Source organism: Pseudophryne corroboree, chromosome 3, assembly GCF_028390025.1.
Source record: "Pseudophryne corroboree isolate aPseCor3 chromosome 3, aPseCor3.hap2, whole genome shotgun sequence".
Classification (NCBI taxonomy): Eukaryota; Metazoa; Chordata; class Amphibia; order Anura; family Myobatrachidae; genus Pseudophryne; species Pseudophryne corroboree.
In genome coordinates, this window is record NC_086446.1 from 98,439,375 (window position 1) to 98,461,222 (window position 21,848).

At 49.5% G+C, this 21,848-nt stretch overlaps 1 protein-coding gene and 1 pseudogene across 1 annotated transcript in view; both read left to right on the forward strand.

The window, feature by feature from the left end:
• Window positions 1-21,848, forward strand: part of LOC135057207 (oocyte zinc finger protein XlCOF7.1-like) — a 160,071-nt gene that overhangs the window by 112,546 nt on the left and 25,677 nt on the right. Inside the window, exons 8-11 of the mRNA XM_063963100.1 lie at window positions 7,177-7,326; window positions 8,116-8,298; window positions 11,150-11,270; window positions 11,357-11,454. Coding sequence (XP_063819170.1) covers window positions 7,177-7,326; window positions 8,116-8,298; window positions 11,150-11,270; window positions 11,357-11,454 — 552 coding nt within the window. The remainder of the gene's footprint in view (window positions 1-7,176; window positions 7,327-8,115; window positions 8,299-11,149; window positions 11,271-11,356; window positions 11,455-21,848) is intronic.
• On the forward strand, window positions 536-654 carry LOC134894888 (5S ribosomal RNA; annotated as a pseudogene).

Consider the following 21,848-nt stretch of genomic DNA (forward strand, 5'->3'; position numbering starts at 1 on the left):
CAATGTACGTCGAAATGTATGAATAGTTGGCTGCCTCTGCAGCCCGAGCAGTGCGTGTTGGGGGTGTAGTTACGTAACTACACAAAGCAATATCCACTTCATATCGAGCAATTTAGTGGAAATTCTTTATACAATGTGTCACAGAGAAACAAGGTACTGCCCAGACAGCTCCTGTTAATCCTGATATAAGATTCAGCTTAGGTTACTTCACATGATTGATTATTAGTACTTCATCAAATTAACCCATGTCATACTGGTTTTTCTATTAGTATTTCATCTAATCATTTAACCATTGTCATACCATTAATTTAATTGCCTCATTTAATTTATTTGAGGCGACTCCGGCATGTGCTCTCCATCATAATTGTAACATTGAGGATTTCATCAGTGAATAATCCTTCCACTTCTTGGTCCTCCTTGGGCCATTAATTGGTCAATACTAATTGGCGATTGTCAAATCAATCTTTTTCTTTACGGAATTACATTTGCCTCTAACACCATCCATCCTTATATGCTGAGAGGTGTTTACCATACCTTCTACAGTCATACCATGCTGGATCTGCCCGATCTCGTCTGATCTTGGAAGCCAAGCAGCATTGGGCCCGGTCAGTACCAGAAAGGGCGACCCTCTGGGAATACTGGGTACTGTAGTCCCATCAAGGTACATACCTTTCATTGACCAGCAGAACCTACTTGTCAACTAACACTGCAGAACACGCAGCACAGTTGATTATTTCAAAAGGAGTCCGGTAATTTAAAAGCCGGTTTCTTTTTCTTGTATCTCTTATATGAAATACGCATAAGTATTTTCAATCATAAACTCATAGAGATAACGAGAATCTTTTATTTTCGCAGTGGACAAATTTGTTTTATATACCCTACTTGGGGAAAAATTGAAGCATAAATGTTGTTTGATAGATAGATAGATAATCTTAGTGATATATATTATTGATGGCACCCCTTTGGAAACCCTGTCCCCAGACCGCTCTTCTCTTCCTCCTTTGTTTCCATCCAGCATCTCCCTTTAAAACTCTTCTCTTCCTCCATTCATAGTGTTCCTCCCTCTCCCCTTATAGCACATCTTTTGCTCCTTTAACTTTATTCTTCCCTCTCGCCTGACAGCCCTTCTCTTTTTGTCCCGTCCACCGTAACATGCGCAGTTACTAGTAGTGTTCATTCTAGCACCCCGCACCTGTCGCCACCCATGCAGTTCCTCTTTACTGCCTGGGGTGTCACTCTCCGCTCCGGTGCTTAGTAGTAGGAGGACATACCGCTTAATAATTATTTCTTGTATGTATTAATTCCAAAATGTGGTGTTACTTACGCTTTAATTTCCCTTTAGCCTCTAGGAGGACTCTCCTGTAATAATTACAGGAACTTCTATTTCTCCAACGTCCTAAGTGGATGCTGGGAACTCCGTAAGGACCATGGGGAATAGCGGCTCCGCAGGAGACTGGGCACAACTAAAGAAAGCTTTAGGACTACCTGGTGTGCACTGGCTCCTCCCTCTATGACCCTCCTCCAGACCTCAGTCAGAATTTTGTGCCCGGCCGAGCTGGATGCACACTAGGGGCTCTCCTGAGCTCTTAGAAAGAAAGTAATATTTAGGTTTTTTATTTTCAGTGAGATCTGCTGGCAACAGACTCACTGCTACGAGGGACCTAGGGGAGAGAAGCGAACCTACCTGCTTGCAGCTAGCTTGGGCTTCTAGGCTACTGGACACCATTAGCTCCAGAGGGATCGAACACAGGCCCAGCCTCGGTCGTCCGGTCCCGGAGCCGCGCCGCCGTCCCCCTACCAGAGCCAGAAGCAAGAAGACGTTCCTGGAAATCGGCGGCAGAAGACTTCGGTCTTCATTAAGGTAGCGCACAGCACTGCAGCTGTGCGCCATTGCTCCCCAGGCACACCACATACTCCGGTCACTGATGGGTGCAGGGCGCTGGGGGGGGGGGGGGGCGCCCTGGGCTGCAATATAAGTACCCTACTTGGCAAATTAACACATAATATAGCCTTTAAGACTATATATGTGTAAAATCCCCTGCCATAACTGTATAAAAAAAGCGGGAGAAGCCCGCCGGAAAAGGGGCGGGGCTATCTCCCTCAGCACACTGGCGCCATTTTCCCTCACAGCTCCGCTGGAAGGATCGCTCCCCAGGCTCTCCCCTGCAGTTCCAGACTACATAGGGTAAAAAAGAGAGGGGGGGCACTAAATTTAGGCGCAATCTGTGATATATAAGCAGCTATAAGGGGTAAAATCACTGTGTAGTGTGTATCCCTGTTTTATATAGCGCTCTGGTGTGTGCTGGCATACTCTCTCTCTGTCTCCCCAAAGGGCTTTGTGGGGTCCTGTCCTCAGTCAGAGCATTCCCTGTGTGTGTGCGGTGTGTCGGTACGGCTGTGTCGACATGTTTGATGAGGAGGCTTATGTGGAGGCGGAGCAGGTGCCGATAAATGGGATGTCACTCCCTGCGGGGTCGACACCTGAGTGGATGGATATGTGGAAGGAATTACGCGACAGTGTCAACTCCTTACATAAAAGGTTTGACGACATATCAGATGTGGGACAGCCGGCTTCTCAGCCCGTGCCTGCCCAGACGTCTCAAAAGCCATCAGGGGCTCTAAAACGCCCGCTTCCTCAGATGGCAGACACAGATGTCGACACAGATACTGACTCCAGTGTCGACGATGATGAGACTAGTGTACATTCCAATAGAGCCACACGTTACATGATTACGGCAATGAAAAATGTGTTGCACATTTCTGATATTACCCCAGGTACCACAAAAAAGGGTATTATGTTTGGGGAGAAAAAACTACCAGTGGTTTTTCCCCCTTCTGATGAATTAAATGAAGTGTGTGAAGAAGCGTGGGCTTCCCCCGATAAGAAACTAGTAATTTCTAAAAAGTTACTAATGGCATACCCTTTCCCGCCAGAGGATAGGTCACGTTGGGAGACATCCCCTAGGGTAGATAAAGCGCTCACACGCCTGTCAAAGAAGGTGGCACTACCGTCTCCGGACACGGCCGCCCTAAAGGAGCCTGCTGATAGGAAGCAGGAGGCTATCCTGAAGTCTGTTTATACACACTCAGGTATTATACTGAGACCAGCTATTGCTTCAGCATGGATGTGCAGTGCTGCAGCTGCGTGGTCAGATTCCCTGTCAGAAAATATTGATACCTTAGACAGGGACACTATATTGCTAACCATAGAGCATATTAAAGACGCAGTCTTATACATGAGAGATGCACAGAGGGATATTTGCCGGCTGGCATCTAAAATAAGTGCAATGTCCATTTCTGCCAGGAGGGGTTTATGGACTCGGCAGTGGACAGGGGATGCAGATTCTAAAAGGCACATGGAAGTTTTGCCTTACAAGGGTGAGGAGTTGTTTGGGGATGGTCTCTCGGACCTCGTTTCCACAGCGACAGCTGGGAAGTCAGCATTTTTACCCCATTTTCCCTCACAGCCAAAGAAAGCACCGTATTATCAGGTACAGTCCTTTCGGCCCCAGAAAGGCAAGCGGGTTAAAGGCGCGTCCTTTCTGCCCAGAGGCAGAGGTAGAGGAAAAAAGCTGCAACATGCAGCCAGTTCCCAGGAACAAAAGCCCTCCCCCGCTTCCACTAAGTCCACCGCATGACGCTGGGGCTCCACAGGCGGAGCCAGGTACGGTGGGGGCCCGTCTCAAGAACTTCAGCGACCAGTGGGCTCGCTCACGGGTGGATCCCTGGATTCTACAAGTAGTATCTCAGGGGTACAAGCTGGAATTCGAGACGTCTCCCCCTCGCCGTTTCCTCAAATCTGCCTTGCCAACAGCTCCCCCGGACAAGGAGGCAGTGCTGGAGGCAATTCACAAGCTGTATTCGCAGCAGGTGATAGTCAAGGTACCCCTCCTTCAACAAGGAAGGGGTTACTATTCCACAATGTTTGTGGTACCGAAACCGGACGGTTCGGTGAGACCCATTTTAAATTTGAAATCCTTGAACACCTATATAAAAAGGTTCAAGTTCAAGATGGAATCGCTCAGGGCGGTTATTTCAAGCCTGGAGGAAGGGGATTACATGGTATCACTGGACATCAAGGATGCTTACCTACATGTCCCCATTTACCTTCCTCACCAGGAGTACCTCAGATTTGTGGTACAGGACTGTCATTACCAATTCCAGACGTTGCCGTTTGGTCTGTCCACGGCACCGAGGGTATTTACCAAGGTAATGGCCGAAATGATGATACTCCTTCGAAATAAGGGAGTTTTACTTATCCCATACTTGGACGATCTCCTTATAAAGGCGAGGTCCAGGGAGCAGTTGTTGGTCGGGGTAGCACTATCTCGGGAGGTGCTACAACAGCACGGTTGGATTCTGAATATTCCAAAGTCACAGCTGGTTCCTACGACACGTCTACTGTTTCTGGGGATGGTTCTGGACACAGACCAGAAAAGGGTGTTTCTCCCGGAGGAGAAAGCCAAGGAGTTGTCGTCTCTAGTCAGAGATCTGAAACCAAAACAGGTCTCGGTGCATCACTGCACGCGAGTCCTGGGAAAAATGGTAGCTTCCTACGAAGCAATTCCATTCGGCAGGTTCCATGTAAGAATCTTTCAGTGGGATCTGTTGGACAAGTGGTCCGGATCCCATCTTCAGATGCATCGGCTGATAACCCTGTCTCCATGGACCAGGGTGTCTCTGCTGTGGTGGCTGCAGAGTGCTCATCTTCTAGAGGGCCGCAGATTCGGCATACAGGACTGGGTCCTGGTGACCACGGATGCCAGCCTTCGAGGCTGGGGGGCAGTCACACAGGGAAGAAACTTCCAAGGGCTATGGTCAAGCCAGGAGATTTCCCTACACATAAATATTCTGGAACTAAGGGCCATCTACAATGCCCTAAGTCAGGCAAGACCCCTGCTTCAAAACCAGCCGGTACTGATCCAGTCAGACAACATCACGGCGGTCGCCCATGTAAACCGACAGGGCGGCACGAGAAGCAGGACGGCGATGGCAGAAGCCACAAGGATTCTCCGATGGGCGGAAAATCACGTGTTAGCACTGTCAGCAGTGTTCATTCCGGGAGTGGACAACTGGGAAGCAGACTTCCTCAGCAGGCACGACCTCCACCCGGGAGAGTCGGGACTTCATCCAGAAGTCTTTCAGCTGATTGTAAATCGCTGGGAACGGCCACAGGTGGACATGATGGCGTCCCGCCTCAACAAAAAGCTAGAAAGATATTGCGCCAGGTCGAGAGACCCTCAGGCAATAGCTGTGGACGCTCTAGTGACACCGTGGGTGTACCAGTCGGTTTATGTGTTCCCTCCTCTTCCTCTCATACCCAAGGTACTGAGGATAATCAGACGAAGAGGAGTAAGAACTATACTCATTGTTCCGGATTGGCCAAGAAGAGCTTGGTACCCAGTACTTCAAGAGGTGATCTCAGAGGACCCATGGCCTCTGCCGCTCAGACAGGACCTGCTGCAGCAGGGGCCCTGTCTGTTCCAAGACTTACCGCGGCTGCGTTTGACGGCATGGCGGTTGAACGCCGGATCCTGAAGGAAAAGGGCATTCCGGAGGAAGTCATCCCTACGCTGATTAAAGCTAGGAAAGAAGTGACCGCAAACCATTATCACCGCATATGGCGAAAATATGTTGCGTGGTGTGAGGCCAGGAAGGCCCCAACAGAGGAATTTCAGCTGGGCCGTTTTCTGCACTTCCTACAGTCGGGGGTGACTATGGGCCTAAAATTGGGTTCCATTAAGCTCCAGATTTCGGCTCTATCGATTTTCTTCCAGAAAGAACTGGCTTCACTACCTGAAGTTCAGACATTTGTCAAGGGAGTGCTGCATATTCAGCCCCCTTTTGTGCCCCCAGTGGCACCTTGGGATCTCAACGTGGTGTTGAATTTCCTAAAGTCACATTGGTTTGAACCACTTAAAACCGTGGATTTAAAATATCTCACGTGGAAAGTGGTCATGCTGTTGGCCTTGGCTTCGGCCAGGCGTGTGTCAGAATTGGCGGCTTTATCATGTAAAAGCCCTTATCTGATTTTCCATATGGATAGGGCGGAATTGAGGACTCGTCCCCAATTTCTCCCAAAGGTGGTTTCAGCTTTTCATTTGAACCAGCCTATTGTGGTGCCTGCGGCTACTCGTGACTTGGAGGATTCCAAGTTGCTGGACGTAGTCCGGGCCCTAAAAATCTATGTTTCCAGGACAGTTGGAGTCAGAAAGACTGACTCGCTATTTATCCTGCATGCACCCAACAAGTGGGGTGCGCCTGCTTCAAAGCAGACTATTGCTCGCTGGATCTGTAGCACGATTCAACTTGCACATTCTGCGGCTGGACTGCCGCATCCTAAATCTGTAAAAGCCCATTCCACGAGGAAGGTGGGCTCTTCTTGGGCGGCTGCCCGAGGGGTCTCGGCTTTACAACTTTGCCGAGCAGCTACTTGGTCGGGGTCAAACACATTTGCTAAATTCTACAAGTTTGATACCCTGGCTGAGGAGGACCTAGAGTTCGCTCATTCGGTGCTGCAGAGTCATCCGCACTCTCCCGCCCGTTTGGGAGCTTTGGTATAATCCCCATGGTCCTTACGGAGTTCCCAGCATCCACTTAGGACGTTAGAGAAAATAAGATTTTACTCACCGGTAAATCTATTTCTCGTAGTCCGTAGTGGATGCTGGGCGCCCGTCCCAAGTGCGGATTGTCTGCAATACTTGTATATAGTTATTGGTTAACTAAAGGGTTATTGTTGAGCCATCTGTTGAGAGGCTCAGTTATATTTCATACTGTTAACTGGGTATAGTATTACGAGTTATACGGTGTGATTGGTGTGGCTGGTATGAGTCTTACCCGGGATTCCAAATCCTTTCCTTATTGTGTCAGCTCTTCCGGGCACAGTATCCTAACTGAGGTCTGGAGGAGGGTCATAGAGGGAGGAGCCAGTGCACACCAGGTAGTCCTAAAGCTTTCTTTAGTTGTGCCCAGTCTCCTGCGGAGCCGCTATTCCCCATGGTTCTTACGGAGTTCCCAGCATCCACTACGGACTACGAGAAATAGATTTACCGGTGAGTAAAATCTTATTTTTCAGTCCCTGCCAGTGTGGCTAACACGCATGTTCTCTTTGTATATCAGTGTTTGGCTGTTGTAAACCAATTTGATTCTCTTTATTAAAGAGTTTTTATTCCACAGGTTCCACCTACTGGGGTCATCCTAAGGTTACTGGCTCCCACCAAGATCAATCCCATTCACAGAGTCTTCAAGATGGATAAGGACGAGAGTCACGTGACTAAGATGATATTAAACCTCACCCTGGAGATCATCTACCTGCTGACTGGGGAGGTGAGGGCTTCTGGGAGTGTCACAGTGAACCCAACTATGTATAAATCATTTTCTTGGCCTTGTTGCTCAAAATAGAAACTACCAAAACCCATGGCATGTAATAAAAATACATTATGTTGTAGTTTCTTTAAGATTATGTCAAATAATGCTTAAGAGGGTTATTCATAATTGTTAGCAAACTAAAAAAAAGTTAGGAATTGTGCAAAACCATGTGCAGGGAGGGGGGGGGACTGATGTAACATGTGCAGAGAGAGTTAGATTTGGGTGGGGTGTGTTCAAACCGAAATCTAAATTGCAGTGTAAAAATAAAGCAGCCAGTATTTACCCTGCACAGAAACCATATAACCCACCCAAATCTAACTCTCTCTGCACATATTACATCTGCCCCACCTGCGGTGCAACATGGTTTTGCCCAATTGCTAACTTTTTTGGTTTGCTGGACATTAGTTTTGATTTAAAGGTAATATACTGTAAGAACAATACACCATACCGTATGCTATAGTACAGGGGTATTCAACATCGTATTCCAGCTGCTGTGGAAATTCACATCCCAGCATGCCCTGCCACAGATTTGCTATTAGGGCATGCAAAAACCGCAGCAAGGCAGGCTGGGATTACCTTATGTTGCGTACCTCTGCAGTAGTAAAAGGTAATCTCATTTATAACAGATAACCAACAGTAACAGGATTCCAGCAATTAAATAATATATTTAATTTAGTATATTAACACAACACAAAAATTGAAACCAGCGAATCCCAATATTTGAAAAGTTGATGTATGTATACACAGGATTACACAATGCTGAAGAAAGAGTTCGGTGAGTGTGCGACAGCCAGCAGCCACCGTCCCCATGTGTCAGGAGGACAGAGCAGGACCCAGACCCCCAACACAGTGCCCCCACCTCACTCACTGATCCATGAGCAGAAGATCCTGGAACTCACCAACAAGATCATTCAGCTGCTGACTGGAGAGGTGACTGCTGGGAATGGGACATTATACAGGAACACCAGGGGAGGTGTCTGGGTGATGACTGGAGAGGTGAATGCTGGGAATGGGGCATTATACAGTAACACCAGGGGAGGTGTCTGGGTGATGACTGGAGAGGTGAATGCTGGGAATGGGGCATTATACAGTAACACCAGGGGAGGTGTCTGGGTGATGACTGGAGAGGTGACTGCTGGGAATGGGACATTATACAGGAACACCAGGGGAGGTGTCTGGGTAATGACTGGAGAGGTGAATGCTGGGAATGGGGCATTATACAGTAACACCAGGGGAGGTGTCTGGGTGATGACTGGAGAGGTGACTGCTGGGAATGGGGCATTATACAGTAACACCAGGGGAGGTGTCTGGGTGATGACTGGAGAGGTGACTGCTGGGAATGGGGCATTATACAGTAACACCAGGGGAGGTGTCTGGGTGATGACTGGAGAGGTGACTGCTGGGAATGGGGCATTATACAGTAACACCAGGGGAGGTGTCTGGGTGATGACTGGAGAGGTGACTGCTGGGAATGGGGCATTATACAGTAACACCAGGGGAGGTGTCTGGGTGATGACTGGAGAGGTGACTGCTGGGAATGGGGCATTATACAGTAACACCAGGGGAGGTGTCTGGGTGATGACTGGAGAGGTGACTGCTGGGAATGGGGCATTATACAGGAACACCAGGGGAGGTGTCTGGGTGATGACTGGAGAGGTGACTGCTGGGAATGGGGCATTATACAGTAACACCAGGGGAGGTGTCTGGGTGATGACTGGAGAGGTGACTGCTGGGAATGGGACATTATACAGTAACACCAGGGGAGGTGTCTGGGTGATGACTGGAGAGGTGACTGCTGGGAATGGGGCATTATACAGTAACACCAGGGGAGGTGTCTGGGTGATGACTGGAGAGGTGACTGCTGGGAATGGGACATTATACAGGAACACCAGGGGAGGTGTCTGGGTGATGACTGGAGAGGTGACTGCTGGGAATGGGGCATTATACAGTAACACCAGGGGAGGTGTCTGGGTGATGACTGGAGAGGTGACTGCTGGGAATGGGGCATTATACAGTAACACCAGGGGAGGTGTCTGGGTGATGACTGGAGAGGTGACTGCTGGGAATGGGGCATTATACAGTAACACCAGGGGAGGTGTCTGGGTGATGACTGGAGAGGTGACTGCTGGGAATGGGGCATTATACAGTAACATCAGGGGAGGTGTCTGGGTGATGACTGGAGAGGTGACTGCTGGGAATGGGGCATTATACAGTAACACCAGGGGAGGTGTCTGGGTGATGACTGGAGAGGTGACTACTGGGAATGGGGCATTATACAGTAACACCAGGGGAGGTGTCTGGGTGATGACTGGAGAGGTGACTGCTGGGAATGGGGCATTATACAGTAACACCAGGGGAGGTGTCTGGGTGATGACTGGAGAGGTGACTGCTGGGAATGGGGCATTATACAGTAACACCAGGGGAGGTGTCTGGGTGATGACTGGAGAGGTGACTGCTGGGAATGGGGCATTATACAGTAACACCAGGGGAGGTGTCTGGGTGATGACTGGAGAGGTGACTGCTGGGAATGGGGCATTATACAGTAACACCAGGGGAGGTGTCTGGGTGATGACTGGAGAGGTGACTGCTGGGAATGGGGCATTATACAGTAACACCAGGGGAGGTGTCTGGGTGATGACTGGAGAGGTGACTGCTGGGAATGGGGCATTATACAGTAACACCAGGGGAGGTGTCTGGGTGATGACTGGAGAGGTGACTGCTGGGAATGGGGCATTATACAGTAACACCAGGGGAGGTGTCTGGGTGATGACTGGAGAGGTGACTGCTGGGAATGGGACATTATACAGTAACACCAGGGGAGGTGTCCGGGTGATGATTGGAGAGGTGACTGCTGGGAATGGGTCATTATACAGTAACACCAGGGGAGGTGTCCGGGTGATGACTGGAGAGGTGACTGCTGGGAATGGGACATTATACAGTAACACCAGGGGAGGTGTCTGGGTGATGACTGGAGAGGTGATTGCTGGGAATGGGACATTATACAGTAACACCAGGGGAGGTGTCTGGGTGATGACTGGGGAGGTGACTGCTGGGAATGGGTCATTATACAGTAACACCAGGGGAGGTGTCTGGGTGATGACTGGAGAGGTGACTGCTGGGAATGGGACATTATACAGTAACACCAGGGGAGGTGTCTGGGTGATGACTGGAGAGGTGACTGCTGGGAATGGGGCATTATACAGTAACACCAGGGGAGGTGTCTGGGTGATGACTGGAGAGGTGACTGCTGGGAATGGGACATTATACAGTAACACCAGGGGAGGTGTCTGGGTGATGACTGGAGAGGTGACTGCTGGGAATGGGACATTATACAGTAGCACCAGGGGAGGTGTCTGGGTGATGACTGGAGAGGTGACTGCTGGGAATGGGGCATTATACAGTAACACCAGGGGAGGTGTCTGGGTGATGACTGGAGAGGTGACTGCTGGGAATGGGGCATTATACAGTAACACCAGGGGAGGTGTCTGGGTGATGACTGGAGAGGTGACTGCTGGGAATGGGGCATTATACAGTAACACCAGGGGAGGTGTCTGGGTGATGACTGGAGAGGTGACTGCTGGGAATGGGGCATTATACAGTAACACCAGGGGAGGTGTCTGGGTGATGACTGGAGAGGTGACTGCTGGGAATGGGGCATTATACAGGAACACCAGGGGAGGTGTCTGGGTGATGACTGGAGAGGTGACTGCTGGGAATGGGGCATTATACAGTAACACCAGGGGAGGTGTCTGGGTGATGACTGTGTCATTGTGTGTGGCAGGTTCCTATAAGGTGTCAGGATGTCACTATCTATCTCTCCATGGAGGAGTGGGAGTATTTAGAGGGACACAAGGATCTGTACAAGGACGTGTTGGATGTTCAGCGGCCCCTCACATCGCCAGGTAAGAGACTCAATTAGATATACACATTCTCTGACAAATCTTGTATAAACACTGTAGTCAGTTACTCTCGTATGTGTTGCCTACAGATGGATCCAGTAACAGATATACTCCAGAGAAATGTCCCAGCCCTCTATCTCCACAGGATTGTACAGAGGATGATCACAATCTACAACAGGATTATCAGGTACATGGACTACTGATTGTGTAATAACATATATAATATGTATTAGATATATAATTCATTTGGAGGTGCGCCGCCACAGAAGTTCCAAGCAGATGGTGGCTGTTTAGTGGCCAAGACTGGTCATGTAGCTATCACACCATCACTGGGGTCTGGTACGCCAACCAATGCCTGCCCCAAGTGCTGGAAGCCATTACCAGGCGCCGCCTAAGAACTCCTGCTGGTGGTGCCCTTCACCGTCACAACAGTGCACCTGTCCACAAGTCCAGGAAAGTGGTGGATTTTCTGGCCTGTGAACACCAGAGCTTGGTCATCCGTCGTACAAGTCCAGACCTAGCTGCCTGCCACTTCTTTGTGTTCCCACAAATCAAGCGCACGATGCCTGGGATTCGTTTTGAGTCACCGGACGTTTCTGTGGAGACCATCATCTGGCATGTAGAAGACATACCTGCTTTGGACTGGTCACCAAGTGGTTTGAGCGCATGCAACTTTGCATAGACTCCTCTTGCGAAAACTTTTAAGAAATATAATGTTCACTTTAGGGCTGATTCAGGTTGGATCGCAGTAAGCAATCCATCTGCAAAAATTACAAAAAGGTTGCGGGCGCCTGCAGAAAATGCGAACGCCTCTGCCTGTCAATCAGCATTGCCCTGTGATGGGCGGCCCCCAGCATGCAATCACAAGGATTGCAAATTTTGCTACATAGCAGAATTTGTAATCCAACCTGAATCAGGTCCTTTGTAAATATAATACTTTCTGTGCATCCGGAAACTCATTGCAAACCCCTCGTACTACCTTGTTGATAATTGGTGGCCACCTCTGATGTAATGTGACTCGTTTCCCAAAATAAAATGAGATCATTAATGAATTAGTCAGCCCATAATAATCCGCACTTTATCTTGCCCCATGGAATGGACCGTTTGGGGAAAACTTGGTGTTATGTGGTCATTACACTGACGACTTGCGTATATTTTGGGACAGCGGTTAGGATTTACTACTTCACCTTGTGACTTATTTAAGTCCCTATGATTTTAATTTGAAATATACTTTTAAAGATCCTGGATATAACCTCTCAAAAATAAGATTTTACTTACCGGTAAATCTATTTCTCTGACGTCCTAAGTGGATGCTGGGGACTCCGTCAGGACCATGGGGAATAGCGGCTCCGCAGGAGACAGGGCACAAAACTAAAGCTTTAGGATCAGGTGGTGTGTACTGGCTCCTCCCCCTATGACCCTCCTCCAAGCCTCAGTTAGGTTTTTGTGCCCGTCCGAGCAGGGTGCAATCTAGGTGGCTCTCTTAAGGAGCTGCTTAGAAAAAGTTTTTAGGTTTCTTATTTTCAGTGAGTCCTGCTGGCAACAGGCTCACTGCATCGAGGGACTTAGGGGAGAGAAGTTCAACTCACCTGCGTGCAGGATGGATTGGCTTCTTAGGCTACTGGACACCATTAGCTCCAGAGGGAGTCGGAACACAGGTCTCACCCTGGGGTTCGTCCCGGAGCTGCGCCGCCGACCCCCCTTGCAGATGCTGAAGATTGAAGGTCCAGAAACCGGCGGCAGAAGGCTTTTCAGTCTTCATGAAGGTAGCGCACAGCACTGCAGCTGTGCGCCATTGTTGTCACACACTTCACACCAACGGTCACGGAGGGTGCAGGGCGTTGCTGGGGGCGCCCTGGGCAGCAATGTATAATACCTTATTCTGGCTAAAAATACATCACATATAGCCCCTGGAGGCTATATGGATGTATTTAACCCCTGCCAGGTCTCAGAAAAACGGGAGAAGAAGCCCGCCGAAAAGGGGGCGGGGCCTATTCTCCTCAACACACAGCGCCATTTTCCCTCACAGAAATGCTGGTGGGAAGGCTCCCAGGCTCTCCCCTGCACTGCACTACAGAAACAGGGTTAAAACAGAGAGGGGGGGCACTTATTTGGCGATATGTATATATATATTAAAATGCTATAAGGGAAAAACACTTATATAAAGGTTGTCCCTGTATAATATAGCGTTTTTGGTGTGTGCTGGCAAACTCTCCCTCTGTCTCCCCAAAGGGCTAGTGGGGTCCTGTCCTCTATCAGAGCATTCCCTGTGTGTGTGCTGTGTGTCGGTACTTGTGTGTCGACATGTATGAGGACGATGTTGGTGAGGAGGCGGAGCAATTGCCGGTAATGGTGATGTCACTCTCTAGGGAGTCGACACCGGAATGGATGGCTTATTTAAGGAATTACGTGATAATGTCAACACGCTGCAAGGTCGGTTGACGACATGAGACGGCCGGCAAACCAATTAGTACCTGTCCAGGCGTCTAAAACACCGTCAGGGGCGTTAAAACGTCCTTTTACCTCAGTCGGTCGGCACAGACACGGACACTGACTCCAGTGTCGACGGTGAAGAAACAAACGTATTTTCCTTTAGGGCCACACGTTACTTGTTAAGGGCAATGAAGGAGATGTTACATATTTCTGATACTACAAGTACCACAAAAAAGGGTATTATGTGGAGTGTGAAAAAACTACATGTGGTTTTTCCTGAATCAGATAAATTAAATGAAGTGTGTGATGATGCGTGGGTTTCCCCCGATAGAAAATTATTGGCGGTATACCCTTTCCCGCCAGAAGTTATGGCGCGTTGGGAAACACACCTTAGGGTGGATAAGGCGCTCACACGCTTATAAAAACAAGTGGCGTTACCGTCTCCAGATACGGACGCCCTCAAGGAGCCAACTGATAGGAGGTTGGAAAATATCCTAAAAAGTATATACACACATACTGGTGTTATACTGCGACCAGCGATCGCCTCAGCCTGGATGGGCAGCGCTGGGGTGGCTTGGTCGGATTCCCTGACTGGAAATATTGATACCCTTGACAGGGACAGTATTTTATTGACTATAGAGCATTTAAAAGATGCATTTCTATATATGCGAAACTCTGGCATCAAGAGTAAGTGCGATGTCCATATCTGCCAGACGATGTTTATGGACACGACAGTGGTCAGGTGATGCAGATTCCAAACGGCACATGGAAGTATTGCCGTATAAAGGGGAGGAGTTATTTGGGGTCGGTCCATCGGACCTGGTGGCCACGGCAACAGCTAGAAAATCCACCTTTTTTACCCCAAGTCACATCTCAGCAGAAAAAGACATAGTCTTTTCAGCCTCAGTCCATTTCGTCCCCATAATATCTGCCCAGGGATAGAGGTAAGGGAAGAAGACTGCAGCAGGCAGCCCATTCCCAGGAACAGAAGCCTTCCACCGCTTCTGCCAAGTCCTCAGCATGACGCTGGGGCCATACAAACAGGTGCGGTGGGGGGTCGTCTCAAGAGTTTCAGCACGCAGTGGGCTCACTCGCAAGTGGACCCCTGGATCCTACAAGTAGTATCCCAGGGGTACAGATTGGAAATTCGAGACGTCTCCCCCTCGCAGGTTCCTGAAGTTTGCTTTACCAACGTCTACCTCCGACAGGGAGGCAGTATTGGAAACAATTCACAAGCTGTATTCCCAGCAGGTGATAATCAAAGTACCCCTCCTACAACAAGTAAAGGGGTATTATTCCACACTATATTGTGGTACTGAAGCCAGACGGCTCGGTGAGACCTATTCTAAATGGAGTCACTCAGAGCAGTGATAGCGAACCAGGAAGAAGGGGACTATATGGTGTCCCTGGACATCAAGGATGCTTACCTCCATGTCCAAATTTGCCCTTCTCACAAAGGGTACCTCAGGTTCGTGGTACAAAACTGTCACTATCAGTTTCAGACGCTGCCGTTTGGATTGTCCACGGCACCCCGGGTCTTTACCAAGGTAATGGCCGAAATGATGATTCTTCTTCAAAGAAAAGGCGTCTTAATTATCCCTTACTTGGACGATCTCCTGATAAGGGCAAGGTCCAGAGAACAGTTGGAGGTCTGAGTAGCACTATCTCAAGTAGTTCTACGACAGCACGGGTGGATTCTAAATATTCCAAAATCGCAGCTGTCTCCGACGACACGTCTGCTGTCCCTAGGGATGATTCTGGACACAGTCCAGAAAAAGGTGTTTCTCCCGGAGGAGAAAGCCAGGGAGTTATCCGAGCTAGTCAGGAACCTCCAAAAACCAGGAAAAGTGTCAGTGCATCATGGCACAAGGGTCCTGGGAAAAATGGTGGCTTCTTACGAAGCGATTCCATTCGGCAGATTTCACGCAAGAACTTTTCAGTGGGATCTGCTGGACAAATGGTCCGGATCGCATCTTCAGATGCATCAGCGGATAACCCTGTCTCCAAGGACAAGGGTGTCTCTTCTGTGGTGGCTGCAGAGTGCTCATCTACTAAAGGGCCACAGTTATGCATTCAGGACTGGGTCCTGGTGACCACGGATTCCAGCTTGAAAGGCTGGGGAGCAGTCACACAGGGAAAAAATTTCCAGGGAGTGTGATCAAGTCTGGGGACTTCTCTCCGCATAAATATACTGGAGCTAAGAGCAATTTACAATGCTCTAAGCTTAGCAAGACCTCTGCTTCAGGGTCAGCCGGTATTGATCCAGTGGGACAACATCACGGCAGTCGCCCACGTAAACAGACAGGGCGGCACAAGAAGCAGGAGGACAATGGCAGAAACTGCAAGGATTCTTCGCTGGGCGGAAAATCATGTGATAGCACTGTCAGCAGTTTTCATTCCGGGAGTGGACAACTGGGAAGCAGACTTCCTCAGCACGACCTCCACCCGGGAGAGTGGGGACTTCATCGAGAAGTTTTTTCCACATGATTGTGCACCGTTGGGAAAGACCAAAGGTGGACATGATGGCGTCCCGCCTGAACAAAAAACTGGACAGGTATTGCGCCAGGTCAAGAGACCCTCAGGCAATAGCTGTGGACGTTCTGGTAACACCATGGGTGTACCAGTCGATGTATGTGTTCCCTCCTCTGCTTCTCATACCAAAGGTACTGAGAATTATAAGACGTAGAGGAGTAAGAACTATACTCGTGGCTCCGGATGGGCCAAGAAAGACTTGGTACCCGGAACTTCAAGAGATGCTCACAGAGGACTCAGGGCCTCTGCCGATAAGAAGGGACTTGCTTCAGCAAGTACCATGTCTGTTCCAAGACTTACCGCGGCTGCGTTTGACGGCATGGCGGTTGAACGCCGGATCCTAAGGGAAAAAGGCATTCCGGAAGAGGTCATTCCTACCCTGGTCAAAGCCAGGAAGGAGGTGACCGCACAACATTATCACCACATGTGGCGAAAATATGTTGCGTGGTGTGAGGCCAGGAAGGCCCCACGAAGAAATTTCAACTCGGTCGATTCCTGCATTTCCTGCAAACAGGAGTGTCTATGGGCCTCAAATTGGGGTCCATTAAGGTTCAAATTTCGGCCCTGTCGATTTTCTTCCAGAAAGAATTGGCTTCAGTTCCTGAAGTCCAGAAATTTGACAAGGGAGTACTGCATATACAACCCCCTTTTGTGCCTCCAGTGGCACTGTGGGATCTCAACGTAGTCCTGGGATTCCTCAAATCACGTTGGTTTAAACCGCTCAAATCTGTGGTTTTGAAATATCTCACATGGAAAGTGACCATGCTGTTGGCCCTGGCCTCGGCCAGGCGAGTGTCAGAATTGGCGGCTTTGTCTCACAAAAGCCCATATCTGATTGTCCATTCGGACAGGGCAGAGCTGCGGACTCGTCCCCAGTTTCTCCCTAAGGTGGTGTCAGCGTTTCATCTGAACCAGCTTATTGTGGTACCTGCGGCTACTAGAGACTTGGAGGACTCCAGGTTGCTAGATGTTGTCAGGGCCCTGAAAATATAGATTTCCAGGACGGCTGGAGTCAGGAAAACTGACTTGCTGTTATCCTGTATGCACCCAAAAAACTGGGTGCTCTTGCTTCTAAGCAGACGATTGCTAGTTGAATGTGTAGTACAATTCAGCTTGCACATTCTGTGGCAGGACTGCCACAGCCAAAATATATAAATGCCCATTCCACAAGGAAGGTGGGCTCATCTTGGGCGACTGCCCGAGGGGTCTCGGCTTTACAACTTTGCCGAGCTGCTACTTGGTCAGGGGCACACCCTGGCTGAGGAGGACCTGGAGTTCTCTCACTCGGTGCTGCAGAGTCATCCGCACTCTCCCGCCCGTTTGGGAGCTTTGGTATAATCCCCATGGTCCTGACGGAGTCCCCAGCATCCACTTAGGACGTCAGAGAAAATAAGATTTTACTTACCGATAAATCTATTTCTCGTAGTCCGTAGTGGATGCTGGGCGCCCATCCCAAGTGCGGATTGTCTGCAATACTTGTATATAGTTATTGTTACAAAAAAATCGGGTTGTTATTGTTGTGAGCCGTCTGTTCAGAGGCTCCTACGTTTGTCATACTGTTAACTGGGTTTAGATCACAAGTTATACGGTGTGATTGGTGTGGCTGGTATGAGTCTTACCCGGGATTCAATATCCTTCCTTATTGTGTACGCTCGTCCGGGCACAGTATCCTAACTGAGGCTTGGAGGAGGGTCATAGGGGGAGGAGCCAGTACACACCACCTGATCCTAAAGCTTTAGTTTTGTGCCCTGTCTCCTGCGGAGCCGCTATTCCCCATGGTCCTGACGGAGTCCCCAGCATCCACTACGGACTACGAGAAATAGATTTATCGGTAAGTAAAATCTTATTTTCTCTGACGTCCTAGTGGATGCTGGGGACTCCGTAAGGACCATGGGGAATAGCGGCTCCGCAGGAGACTGGGCACAACTAAGAAAGATTTAGGACTACCTGGTGTGCACTGGCTCCTCCCACTATGACCCTCCTCCAGACCTCAGTTAGAATCTTGTGCCCGGCAAAGCTGGATGCACACTAGGGGCTCTCCTGAGCTCCTAGAGAGAAAGTATATTTTAGGGTTTTTTTTTTTATTTTACAGTGAGATCTGCTGGCAACAGACTCACTGCAGCGAGGGACTAAGGGGAGAAGAAGCGAACCTACCTAACTGGTGGTAGCTTGGGCTTCTTAGGCTACTGGACACCATTAGCTCCAGAGGGATCGACCGCATGGAACCGGCCATTGATGTTCGGTCCCGGAGCCGCGCCGCCGGCCCCCTTACAGAGCCAGAAGCAAGAAGAGTCCAGAAAATCGGCGGCAGAAGACATCAGTCTTCACCAAGGTAGCGCACAGCACTGCAGCTGTGCGCCATTGCTCCTCATACACACTTCACACTCCGGTCACTGAGGGTGCAGGGCGCTGGGGGGGGGCGCCCTGAGCAGCAATAAAAACACCTTGGCTGGCAAATATATCACAATATATAGCCCCAGAGGCTATATATGTGATAAATACCCCTGCCAGAATCCATTAAAAAGCGGGAGAAAAGTCAGCCGAAAAAGGGGCGGAGCTGTCTCCCTCAGCACACTGGCGCCATTTCTCCCTCACAGCTCCGCTGGAAGGAAGCTCCCTGGCTCTCCCCTGCAGTCTACACTACAGAAAGGGTAAAAAAGAGAGGGGGGGCACTAAATTTAGGCGCAATATACATATAGCAGCTATAAGGGGATATAATTTAGTTAATCCCTGTATTATATAGCGCTCTGGTGTGTGCTGGCATACTCTCTCTCTGTCTCCCCAAAGGGCTTTGTGGGGTCCTATCTTCTGTCAGAGCATTCCCTGTGTGTGTGCGGTGTGTCGGTACGGCTGTGTCGACATGTTTGATGAGGAGGCTTATGTGGAGGAGGAGCAGGTGCCTAAAAATGTGTTGTCACCCCCTGCGGGGCAGACACCTGAGTGGATGGACTTGTGGAAGGAATTACGTGAAAGTGTCGACTCCTACATTTGGTACATTTGTCCTTACATAAAAAATTTGACGACATGCCAAATGCGGGACAGCCGGCTTCTCAGCTCGTGCCTGCCCAGACGTCTCAAAGGCCATCAGGGGCTCTAAAACGCCCGCTACCTCAGATGGCAGACACAGATGTCGACACGGATACTGATACCAGTGTCGACGACGAAAAGACTAATGTAATGTCCAATAGGGTCTTCAGCAATCAGTGGGCTCGCTCACAAGTAGATCCCTGGATCCTTCAAGTGGTATCTCAGGGGTACAGGCTGGAATTCGAGACATTTCCCCCCCGCCGTTTCCCCAAATCTGCCTTGCCAACGACTCCCTCAGACAGGGAGGCTGTGTTAGAGGCAATTCACAAGCTGTATTCCCAGCAGGTGATAGTCAAGGTGCCCCTACTTCAACAAGGACGGGGTTACTATTCCACAATGTTTGTGGTACCGAAACCGGACGGTTCGGTGAGACCCATTTTAAATTTGAAATCCTTGAACACATATATAAAAAAATTCAAGTTCAAGATGGAATCGCTCAGGGCGGTTATTGCAAGCCTGGAAGAGGGGGATTACATGGTATCTCAGGACATCAAGGATGCTTACCTGCATGTCCCCATTTACCATCCTCACCAGGAGTACCTCAGATTTGTGGTACATTTGTCCTTACATAAAAAATTTGACGACATGCCAAATGCGGGACAGCCGGCTTCTCAGCTCGTGCCTGCCCAGACGTCTCAAAGGCCATCAGGGGCTCTAAAACGCCCGCTACCTCAGATGGCAGACACAGATGTCGACACGGATACTGATACCAGTGTCGACGACGAAAAGACTAATGTAATGTCCAATAGGGCCACTCGTTATATGATTGAGGAAATGAAAAATGTTTTACACATTTCTGATGTGACCCCACGTACCACAAAAAAGGGTATTATGTTTGGTGAGAAAAAACTAATAGTAGTTTCTCTAACGTCCTAGTGGATGCTGGGACTCCGTCAGGACCATGGGGAATAGCGGGCTCCGCAGGAGACAGGGCACATCTAAAAAAGCTTTTAGGTCACATGGTGCGTACTGGCTCCTCCCCCTATGACCCTCCTCCAAGCCTCAGTTAGGTTTTTGTGCCCGTCCGAGAGGGTGCAATCTAGGTGGCTCTCCTAAAGAGCTGTTTAGAAAAGTTTTTTTTTAGGTTTCAATCTCAGTGATTCCTGCTGGCAACAGGATCACTGCATCGAGGGACTTAGGGGAGAGATTTCCAACTCACCTGCGTGCAGGATGGATTGGAGTCTTAGGCTACTGGACACTTAGCTCCAGAGGGAGTCGGAACACAGGTCAGCCTGGGGTTCGTCCCGGAGCCGCGCTGCCGATCCCCCTTACAGACGCTGAAGAGACGGCAGAACGGAGGTCCGGAAAGCAGGCGGCAGAAGACTCCTCAGTCTTCTTGAAGGTAGCGCACAGCACGGCAGCTGTGCGCCATTGTTGTCACACGGCTCACTGACTCAGTCACGGAGGGTGCAGGGCGCTGCTGGGGGCGCCCTGGGCAGCAATATAATTACCTTTAGTGGCAAAATAAATACATCACATATAGCCATTAAGGCTATATGTATGTATTTTAACCCAGGCCAGTTTCTTAAAAACCGGGGAAAAGCCCGCCGAAAAAGGGGCGGAGCTTATTCTCCTCAGCACTCAGCGCCATTTTCCTGCTCAGCTCCGCTGGTGAGGAAGGCTCCCAGGTCTCTCCCCTGCACTGCACTACAGAAACAGGGTAACAAAGAGAAGGGGGGCATAAATTGGCGATATTTATATATTAAGAGCGCATATATAGTAAACAACACCTTCTAGGGTTGTTTATATACATTTATAGCGCTTTTGGTGTGTGCTGGCAAACTCTCCCTCTGTCTCCCCAAAGGGCTAGGGGGTCCTGTCTTCGATTAGAGCATTCCCTGTGTGGCTGCTGTGTGTCGGTACGTGTGTGTCGACATGTATGAGGACGATGTTGGTGTGGAGGCAGAGCAATTGCCGATGATGGTAATGTCACCCCCTAGGGAGTCGACACCGGAATGGATGGCTTTAGTTATGGAATTACGTGATAATGTCAGCACATTACAAAAGTCAGTTGACGAAATAAGACGCCCGGCAAACCAGTTAGTACCGGTTCAGGCGTCTCAGACACCGTCAGGGGCTGTAAAACGTCCTTTACCTCAGTCAGTCGACACGGGTACCGACACAGATGAATCTAGGGTCGACGGTGAAGAAACAAACGTATTTTCCAATAGGGCCACACGTTATATGATCACGGCAATGAAGGAGGCTTTGCAGATCTCTGATACTGCTGGTACCTCAAAAAGGGGTATTATGTGGGGGGTGAAAAAACTACCTGTATTTTTTCCAGAATCAGAGGAATTGAATGACGTGTGTGATGAAGCGTGGGTTAACCCCGATAGAAAACTGCTAATTTCAAAGAAGTTATTGGCATTATACCCTTTCCCACCAGAGGTTAGGGCGCGCTGGGAAACACCCCCTAGGGTGGATAAGGCGCTCACACGTTTATCAAAGCAAGTGGCGTTGCCGTCTCCTGATACGGCCGCCCTCAAGGATCTAGCAGATAGGAGGCTGGAAACTACACTGAAGAGT